This window comes from Cupressus sempervirens, chromosome 2, assembly GCF_028749045.1.
Source record: "Cupressus sempervirens isolate cs-2001-9-10 chromosome 2, ASM2874904v1, whole genome shotgun sequence".
Classification (NCBI taxonomy): Eukaryota; Viridiplantae; Streptophyta; class Pinopsida; order Cupressales; family Cupressaceae; genus Cupressus; species Cupressus sempervirens.
The window spans coordinates 346,657,418-346,668,510 of NC_143119.1; the positions used below are offsets into that span (position 1 = coordinate 346,657,418).

General features: G+C 35.5%; 1 protein-coding gene across 1 annotated transcript in view; it reads right to left on the bottom strand.

Annotated features, from left to right (window-relative positions):
- The window catches only part of AIP2 (RING/U-box superfamily protein), a 40,042-nt gene extending 29,958 nt beyond the window's left edge, over positions 1–10,084 (bottom strand). The window contains exon 1 of the mRNA XM_089813655.1: positions 9,912–10,084. Coding sequence (XP_089669781.1) covers positions 9,912–10,058 — 147 coding nt within the window. The 5' untranslated portion in view covers positions 10,059–10,084. The remainder of the gene's footprint in view (positions 1–9,911) is intronic.
- Between the last annotated feature and the right edge of the window lie 1,009 nt (positions 10,085–11,093).

Below are 11,093 nucleotides of genomic sequence, written 5' to 3' on the forward strand. Positions count from 1 at the left end.
CAGCTATGCAAAAGAAAATATTAACAGAAGATAGGATCCGAAAAATGGGATTTGAAGGACCATCTAGATGCTCCCTATGCAAAGAGGAAGAAGAAATGTAGAACATCTATTATACTCATGTAAATTCTCTCAAGAATGTTGGAGATGGCTAATAAGGAAACTCAACTGGGCATCCCATTAGCAAGTCAATGGGAAGATCACTTAATGGGATGGCCGAAAGAAAACACTAAGAAAGTATATGGCAAACTTTGGAATATATCACCGGCAATATTCATGTGGGAAATCTGGAAAGAACGCAATCGCCGAATCTTCTCAGACCAATGTCTACCCGTAAAAGCCTTATTAGCCAAAATAGAAGTAGCAATCTCAAAAGTGATGAATAGTGACCTCAGAAAGAGACCCTGAGAAGAAGGATCCTTCTCTGACTGGGATGCAGAAATGAAAAAACTCTGGCCACTATTAATTAATCCCCCCTTAACTTATAAAAAGAAAAATGATCTAGCTAGACTAACATGTAAATGGGAGCCTCCTCCTCCTGGATGGAAGAAGTTAAATTTTGACGAGGCATCAAGAGCAAATCCTAGGAAAGCAAGAATAGGATGTATCATTAAAGATGAAGAAGGTAAGTGGATTGCTAAAAGATCAAAATCACTAGATATGACCACTAATAATATAGCAGAATTAGAAGCTGTAGAAGAAGGTATTAATCTATGCATTAAATTAAAAATTAAAAAAATTATAATAGAAGGGGATTCCCAAATTGTTATTAATGCTCTCAGGAAAGGAGCTACTCCAAATTGGGTACTAAACTCTAAACTAGAAGTAATTATGAATTCATTCTTAGTATTCAAAGACATTAGATTTGCTCATATTTACAGAGAAGGAAATAAAGAGGCCGACGCACTAGCCAATCTTGGTACCAATGGTATTAGTTCATTAACTTTCAATAATTAATAGATCCCTAAAATCAAGTTGGATTTATCATTCCCTTATAAAACTCTTTGATACGATTGTGGGATATCACACGTACCAAATCAATCATGGTAAGGAAATCCCTCAACTCTGCCTAGTAATCACCTTATGATGTATTGGAAAGGAGCCTTTTAATCATGCGCATGCCTCTTCATTATTAGACATCTAGATCTTTCGAATCATCCTATTTATCAGGTAGTTTGGGGCTTTTTCGATATTTAGTTTTCGTTTTCAGCTGCAAATCTGTTAGGGGTATAGGCTGAAAAATGGATTCCAACATTAGTCTGTTTCACGCTTATGAAAATCGTACCATGGCGTTCTATGGGCTTGTTACGCAAGAACGATGGAATAGGATTCTGAGGCCCATAGATGACATGAGTTGAATAGCTGTCAGTAGGGCTTTTGGGGAAGGAGCGGGGATTGAGAAATGGGACATTATCAGGATTACCCATAACATTTTCGACCCTTGCTGGTTGGTGGGTTTGGAACTAGCTGTTGCCAACATTGACGCTCAGCTCCGCATCCCTCTTCCGGAGGCATACATGGAACTCGAAGTCAATAGCTAGGAACTGGCAAGGAGCCCGAAACGTCCCTGCATGACCATTAGGGATAATATCCAGTTCTACAAGGAATGGCCGAGAATGGAGATGAGCATCAAATTTCTGTTAAGATGGAGAGGCATCATTGAAGACCCGGGAAGGGATTGGCTAATTGATTATCTGAAGGCATATGACGCATATATACAGCCGGAAGTGGATTTCAATGAAATGGAAAATGTGGAGTTCTATCTTCCAAATTATGACAAAACCAGCAGGGGAAGGTCTTCTTATGAGTTTCCCCCAGGATCAAAGGCGAGTTCTATGCATGAAGCTTCGGAAATTATAATGGTATTCAAAAAATTCGACCAAATCGCGACATGGATAATTTGGCATATTAACATGAGCCATATTTTGACTAGTAGCACTCTGTTTTAAGCTTGAGTGCCTCTGTAGATACTTTGTCCATACAACTAAATCGGGCAAATCTGTTGTTTACTACCTTTTGTCAATTTCTTTTTTGATGAGACGGAAGATTATGCTTACTGTACATATTATTAATATATATAATGGAAAGTGTGTTTAGTTTTAAATCTGCTTCCTGTTTGTAATATGTTGTTCAGTTGTCAACTATTTAAAAATTTATGATTGATATAACCCCTTAACTAAGGCACGAAGTAATTCGGATTTCACCCCAATAATCATAGATGAAATCCTTATGAGAGATACGAAGTGACGTCTCTGACAATATCTATGGGTTTTCGGTTTGCGATTCATCTAGGATCCTGCTAACTCTTTAAAAATTTAATATTATTCCTTTAATATGCAGAAAGCCACTCTTTGAACGAATAATGCTGCACATTTTCAAATAACTCCCATCATTATAACTTAAACATCAGTAAAATCCATTCAAGTATATATCAAAATAATTAAGCTAAGACAGATTAAAGAATAATAATAAAAAACAATTAAAACAACAACTGAATCAAAATATTAAGCTTATTAAACTATTTTAACATAGAATGTATCTGTTGATAATAATTCTCTTGGCAGCACATTATAGTCAGTTTTAATTTTCTCATTAACCTTTAACTTTTGTTGTTGTTGGTGAATTTAGACAAATAATGATCTCCCCATCCAATCTGGAGATTATTTGGATGAATTATGTATTGATCGGCATATCCATTTTAAATTAACACTGGGGTATGCCCCTTTTATTAATGTATAATATAGGACTAAGGTCCCAGGCAAGACAAAAGGTTTTCTTTCCCTGTTCTTTGCTACCTGTGCTTGTCAAAACGGGGGAACTCTTTGTAATTATTTTGTATTAATAAAATCAATCAAGGCTTAGGCCGTTTACCGAGCAAAAAAAAAAAAAAAGTTTTACAATACAGGAACCTAAAAATAAAATGAAAATGCCCACTGCCACTGGGAGATTGTCAGGACATACAGCAGGTGATAAAATCTAACAAAGGATATCGATACAAATCTAGCACAATTTCTGGTAACAGCCATGACACCATATAGACTTGCTACAGCCACGATGCCATATATACTTGCTACAAACACCTGTTTTTGTTGTTCTCCATCAGACGCTGTATAGACTTGCTTAAAACCACGATGAATGATATCAGAGGAAGGACAACGGGCTGCAACCAACAGAAGCCGAAACCCAAATATGTTTTCTGAAAAATGACACACTGTTGTCATACAAATTTTAAGCCGAACATGAGCAAATTTTTTTCATTTTTTATGGGTTTGCCAAATTTCGCCTGAAGCCAAAAATTCGGCGAGCCCTGTGACTAAGCTTTCGCCAATCTAATGCATGTTCCTTTTTGTTGCAGCCTGCAAACTCTTTCATTCACAATTTTTCATTTCATCTAGAACAATTACAAGCACAAATTGAATTGTCTCTCTCAAATGAGAAACAAATAGCTGCTTTTTACCAATATTCAACTACCTACCCTCTATTCACTCATCAATATAGTCATTCTTTTAGTTGCGGTCTACACAACTCTCTCTTCACAATATTTTGTCTTGCCAGAATAAATACTGGTGTAAATTAAGTAGTGTCCCTCTAGTGAGATTAAAAAATCTGTTTTTTTGTGATCAGCAACTTACCCTTTCTCTGTTTATTCTCTATTTTGCAAAGAAAAAAATCCCAAAAACCAATTTCAATATGTCTCCAAAGACTTAGAAAATATTACTACATTATTATATTACCAAATGTATTCCATTAAAAGTCTTAATGGTGGCAAATAGATTGAGCAGCACATTAAGCACCTTCAAAGAGGAAAACACATATAAATACAAATTTCAGTTGTAATTTTCAGCCATCTTTGGACCCACCTATGATACCAACCTAATAATTGTAGTTGGATTTTACAAATATAACAAACTCATAAAATACTCAGTGAATATTTGCAAGCAAAATATCTAAAACAAGAAACTCATGAATCAAACTCACAACTCAGCTAGATCAATTTTTGATGTGTTTTTCACACATATTTACCAAGCAAAATAGCTAACATGTTTTTATGCATTGAATTCAATTTGCATAAATTTCTATGCTGAATTAAAATATGTCATTTTGCTTGAGTTATTTCATGCTAAAGGTATTCTATTGCGTTAGAAATGCATTTTATTTTAATTTTGTTGTATATTTTGGTCTTTTAAGGTTCAAATATAGTTTGTAAACTCTCCAGGTTGCCAAGTACTTTTTTTTTTTTGCTGGGTGAGTTTTCATAAGTTTAACTCTTGCAATTTTATAGGCACAAAAATCCATGGGTAGAAATGTCAATGCATGTAAAACATTGGTTAAATGTGTTTTTCACTTATCGATTTTGCTATGAAACCATGCATTTTCTCTTTCAAGATGTCAATTTTTAATTTATTACATTTTATAGTTGAATTTAACAGTAAGCAATATGTTTCTTTAACAGCTTTCATTTTTTTGTACTTTCTAAGTTGCTGAATTTTTGTCGAGTTTTTGCTGAGTTTTTGCATTTTGGGCTTGCCGAGTACTCTACAAGTCCAAATTTGTGAACTATGGTTCAAATCACTATTTTTTATTATTTTTAACTTTTGTTTTTGTTATGTTGCAATATAAATTGTTTTTCTGATTTTATGAATGTCAATATAGCAGAAAATGGCATCAACCTCAGGAAGTGGATACTGCACGCTAGTCATGAAGAGTGTTACTTGCAAACCTTTGTAGAAAGAAGCTAAGTTCCTGGTAATGGGCACATACAGGTTCAAGTTTTGGGTGTGCTGGTAATTTTTTATCCCTAGCTACTCATACAAGTTTGTATATAAATTAAAAGTAATACTGAATATAACTATTCTATAACTTATTATTTTTTATATATTGAAATTATAAAAAGAACACTAGACATATTGCCAATAAGGAAAATATTCAAATGTCTTCAGATTCATAATTCAATGATTTGTCAGATGCCATAACAAAATGAATATAACAATCAATTATAGAACTCACAATGTTGAAATGTATAATTTGAAGCAAAATAAGCTATGTAGCACGAAGTCTAAAGATTGGAGAGCACCTAGACAATGGGTGATACCCATGCATTCCATTTCACAGTACAAGGCAGGGTCAAGGGGTTGAGACCTTACTGCCAACTCCAAATTAATGACTTTGAAACAAAACAAATCCTCATGGCCCATGCCATTTGCACAATGTTATTGCTATGTTTTCTACAAGATAAAGTCCTTACTAATTCTAACCAAGACTTCATTTTTTAGAAATTTAAAATGAAGCTAAACAATGTAAGTAATCAAGATTCTAAATGATGAGGGCAACCGAATTCTTCAAATAAGTGAATAAAGATCACTTTATGGTCAAATTAGGACTGTCAAATGCTCTTTTATTTTTATTCCACCTAGGTGTGTATTTGTCCTCTAAATGCGGCTCAGGTTTGCCCAGAATCTGCCCCAAGCACCCAATCTATTCAAATCCTCTCAAATATAGTCCATGTTCACTTAGGGTCCACCTTGAGTACCTTGGATATGGCTTGAGTCATCCAAGGCATACCATAGGTACTTGAGGTTCTCAGTGTAGACCGTGGGTGAACCCCAGGTTACCTCATCCCCCAAAACAGCTCAAACTAGTAAGACATCAATTGCCTTGAGCACCATCTTGTATACAGTCCTTTTCACAAGGTCAAAACATGTCACGATGCCACAGATGAGGCACAAGAGATGTAAGCAACTCTTGAATTGTTGGATCACAAGAAATTAAAGAGGTTGAGGGTAAATGTAGCCATTTATCCCAGCTTGCCAATGGAACTAGAGGTTGATATAATAGATATTTTGGGCTCTAGTCATGCCCACCTTGTCAATCTCAAGTAAAGTCCAGTCATAGTCCCTAACTCAAAACATACTTGAAACACAACCTTCACTTTCAGCCCCAGCTATAGTTTGGAACAAGAAGATACACATGGAAACAAATAAGGCTTTTGTTATTTTTTAAATTTATAATAAACTTATGTTCAATGTGTCAAAGAGCCCATACAAGGAATATTTAATAACAACACTGATTATTGTGGAGAAAGAGTACAAGGCATCCTCTCGACATGACTTAAGTGGGTGATTGTTCCAGATTGTTGCCACTGATACAAAAATAATTTTGGAAGAACAATGAAAGCAGTGGCACAAATTTGGAAGCATTATACTTTCAAATGGGTGAATAGATAAAGGAAGCCACACTCTCATCAACCGTCTAGCACCTTTGAATGGTGAGATGATGTTTGTGAAATACAGAGAAACTTAGAATAAAAAACAGAATGCAGAAAGTTCTAATGTGATACAAGATGTAACAACATTAGAGGTGCCAAGGAAACTACTAGAAGAGAGGTAACCATCACATTTGTTAACCCCTTAAGTTGGCCATTGCCTTTCTTTTAAAGTACATAGGCAACACTTTCTTTTGAAATACATAGGAAAAACTGACAGGGTGAAACCAATTGTGGAATAAGTTAGGAATGTCACTAAATCCATGATGCAAGAGCATCCAAGGTGGAGAGGCAATCTTGCATCACCCAAAAAGAAATGTTATGTTTTTCTTTTGTTTTATGGTTTTTCTTTAGCTGTGTGGGAGCCCACTATGATCGCTGCACAATATAACATATACAGCTAAAATAGCGTAAAACAGTCATGCTATTTTTCATTTGTTTTAATTTTTCCATTTTTGTCACATGGACAGGAAAATTGGTCCCAAAGGAGCATGATTGAAACATTAAGAGACTGGTGAAAGTATCACCTCAATATTAAGCACTTTGAAAGATATTTTTGTTTTTGTTTCAAAAAAATTCTCTGATGGGGCTTAAAACTCAAATCTGAAGACCATAAAGGGCTCAGAAAGGTTTGAAATCCAAACATATAGATCTTTAATTGTACGTGCTGTTGTAGAACTCTTCACAAGCTTTCTAGTGATATATTATACAAGCAAATTGGACACCAAAGTCAAAAGTTAATGGCTTCCGAAAGTTGTCCAATCAAAAATCAATTTTCAATAAAAAAATGAACAAAGAAAAATCACTCTGGTGAGAAATGGAACTAATGAACAGCTGGATGACAAAAGAGAAAAGTTCCACTGTCTAGAATATTCTAAGGCAGTTATTGGTGATGAAGAAGGATTCAGGGCTCTGTTCCAAAAGTGTAGTTTGTGGCTCTGTCTTGCAGATTATTGTTATAAGAAGGTCCATGTGGCTATATCGTGCTATTTTTCTGAATGATGTAATATCATTTCAATGAAGATAATAGAAAGCAATTTGTTCATTCTTGCAATTGTTTTGTTCTTGTAACTTTGATGCAGGAGCATCCTTGGTGTAAGAGCAATCTTGCATCGCCCAAATATATTTCCTTTCTGGTTCTTAAATAAGGATTGTCTCAGTGCAAAGTAGTTGTTTCTAGAGGCTTGCTACTTAGTAAGTCGGTCATATGAGCTTGGAATGTCCTAATTTCAGAGGTGGATGTTCATCTGGAATGTATCAGCCTACCAGTTGAGACTCACTGTGATATCATGAGTATTTGTGAAGTTATTGTGGATTTTTGGTGGGCAATTTGGTACAAAAACTTCAGGCTCAGTTTTGAAGGCCTTAGAGGCTCCAAATGGGCTCCGAAATGAGACCAACTGGAGCTTGAGCAAATTAGGCCTTGTAAATTAGAAGCCAAGTATTCTAGGATGGGGTCATAAAAGGCAATTGGGTCAGTGGTTTGCAAGTTATGGTCTTCTGAAATTGGGCCAACTGAAATTTCCAAAATAAATGTCATAATTGATTTGAGCTGACTCTATATGTGATTTTAGTGTTGGTTGGCCTCAAGGGTTAGGGTTTGATGTCTAGAAACTTCCCGGGTGGTGGACAATTGCCTATATAAGGAAGGCTCGTAGATTGTCTAGGACATCTTTGGGTGATGGTTCACAGCTCTGTCTTGCAGATTATTGAAGGGAAACGCCCATGAGGGTTTGCATGTTGTATTTCAAAATTCTGTAATTTTGCATTCGCATTGATAATAAGAAGCCGATTTTTTGTTCTTGCAAATTGTTGTTATTTCTTAATTTCTGTTATGTGTCCCTTCATCAAACTTTCTATTTATTTCCCTTTTGTGTTTTTTGTATCTGGGTTAGTAACGAGAGCACCCTTCATCAATGCAACTATAATCAACCTCAAATTTTCATCTTGATGAGATATTAAACGAAGAGAAAGGGCTTGTTTGAGCAAGTGTGACAAGATTTGCAACTAACTTCTTCATGTTGCAAAGCATTTGTAATTTGTTGAAGCCTTCTCTCCAATCAAACATTTATGTTGGAGCTTTTCAGCAAGCTGCATACAGATCTATATTTTTTAGATTGAGCTCTTCTCTTGTTCTTACACCTCGCATAAATAGATTCACACAAAATATCATCTTGAAAGTAAGTATGGACGCTTTTCTCTTTAAAATTCCAGAAATAGTATAATATCTTCAGATCTGGAACAGCCATAAGTCATAACATACGTGGTATAATCTCTCCATTTACAAGTGAAGCAACCAGCCTCTTAAAGGCTCTTCTCCAGACACACTGATTTTGAGTTATGTGTATGACTGAAACCTCGCACTTGTTGGAAAATCGGTGTTCTCTCCCATATATATGGCTGGCTGAAACCAAATTCGTCCTAGAAACTATGATCAATCAAAAATAGATAAACATGGGACAGTATTTTTCTCATAGTCAAATGTTCATAATTATTGTTATATTCAAAGATGTGACCTGCAAATTCTAAATTTATGGTCGCATGAAGTGTGGAATTTTGGCCAAAAAATGCAGCAGTATGAATATTCTGAATCCAGATTGCTTATCTTGTATGCATAAAATTCATTCTGCGTTGCCCTTGTAAAGTGTGTGAAGCCGGTAGCTGTAAATCAGAAATATCTCTTGTTTAACCAGGGTATATGAATGATTCCAAACTTCACTGAAATGGACCACTTGACAACCACGCAAATCTCATCAACAATGATTATTCTAAGAAAGTTAAAGGTTCGTCAATCAAGGTCATTCTGAGACGGTATGAGCTCTATCAACCAAGACTGAAGCAGGCCTGTGAGTTCTTTTGCCATGTTCTAGGTCTATCTGGATTCAGATGGTAAAAATGTTTCAGGAACATCTATAAAGAGTACAAGGGACTGGTGTCTCTCTGCAATATGTGTGTGTGAGACCAGTGGATATGCGTGAGAATGCATTTCATATAGTCAGGATAGGGCCACTTTTTGTTGAGGTCAATTACTGAGCATATGGCACAAACGAAAATCAGACATCGTTTATCTAAGATTGGTCTGGAAGTGCCCATAATCTTCACCCTAATGCTTACATCAGGTTTTATACACGTGTTATGGCTTCGGAATCGTCTGCAATCGTAACCATAGGAGTTACATAGATCATGGCAAACCTGCTCCTCCTGTAGATAGGGTATATTATAATTATTCTAGAAAGGGCACATAAATTACATCATGCGTCCAATCAAGCAGGACTTCCCCGTCCTAATCATAAAATCCATTGCTGTGACTTGAAGAACCATATATATAGACCAGTTCATCCAGACTTCACAACTGAATCAAGATGGAAAACTCTTCTGGAATGACCAAAATAATAATGTTCTAAATATCATAGACAGTGGAGGCACAAGTCTCTATTTCTATACGTAATATATGCAGCCTTAATGCACATGCTAGAATCTACGATTATTTGTTTTGCATGGACTGAAGCCAAATTCAATTGACGGGACAGTGGATTTAATAGCACAAGAATGAAATTGATATCAGAACCCGCTTCCAACGGCCTTAGACCAACATATAAATATATTGCACAATTAATAAAATTAAATATAGAATGGGAAATTAAATTAGTACCGAGTGCTGCAGAGATGGAGATGCGGTAGCATAGTGATTGCGCAACATCAATGCCAGTGAGGCCGCTGCCGATTCGAACGTTTGCTTTTTCCCCAGCTGTTTCTGTATATCCTCCATTCTTTGCTTCGATAGTTTTTCTGCCTCCATCTTGCCGCGAATTGAACCTTGATCGTCAATTACCTATCGAAAATGCGAAATAAAAAGAGGCTTCCTTGCAACCCAAGGAAACGAAGTTTGACAACCGGAGTTCTCTTAGGACCCGTTTGGCAACGGGAATACAAGCGGAATAGGCATATGTAAATTTTGAATTCCTTGTTTGGATGCATCAAAACGGAATTGGAATATGAAGTAAAATAGGAATATGTATTCTAATTTTGATTCAAAATAGAGTTTTGCAATTTCACTCAAGTAGGTTTTATTGGAATACGTATTTCTATTCCAATTTTATTTATTTTAGAAAACATAAATTTTAGAGTCCACAAATTCCCATCAAATATCTGTTGAACCAAATAGAGAAGCCCCATTTTCTATTCCAGAATATGTATTCCTATTCCCCTATTCATATTCCAGCAACCAAATGGACCCTTAATTTAAGAAGAGAAACCTTTCGACCACTTGACCAAACACTTCAATGTGCTTTTTGTCATCTACATATATTTCCATTTCCTAGAGGGATAACATTTATAATGGGGTATATTACACAATAAACAATTGGATTGTTTGTTGGTAGAATCGGTGTGGAATTGTCATTGTCAAATTTCAGAATGGATAAATTTTAAGTATGTTTTCAAAATAGGAAAAAGAAATAGGGATTTGTTAATTCTTATTTATTTTTAAAATAAGGACATTAATATTTTATTTTAACAGGTGGAATTAGAAAATTAATGTCAATTCTGTTTAGAAGAAAATTGGAGGTAAATGATATTTTTTTAATTTTTCAAATATGCTAATATTGTGTCATTTCTCATTGGTCTCGTGTTCAATGCACAAGGTTTCATTCTCGCATGTTGTTCAATGTGTGACATTGTGAAGGATAATTGTTTGTGGTCATCATTAAGGAGAATGGTGGGTGACATGATTTAGGAGAAAGCTAGGCGGTAAGCAAGCATCGAACATCGACAGTCTTTATGGCCAACATTACTCCATTTTTCCTTCTAGATTTGAAGGGTTTATATTCATTTA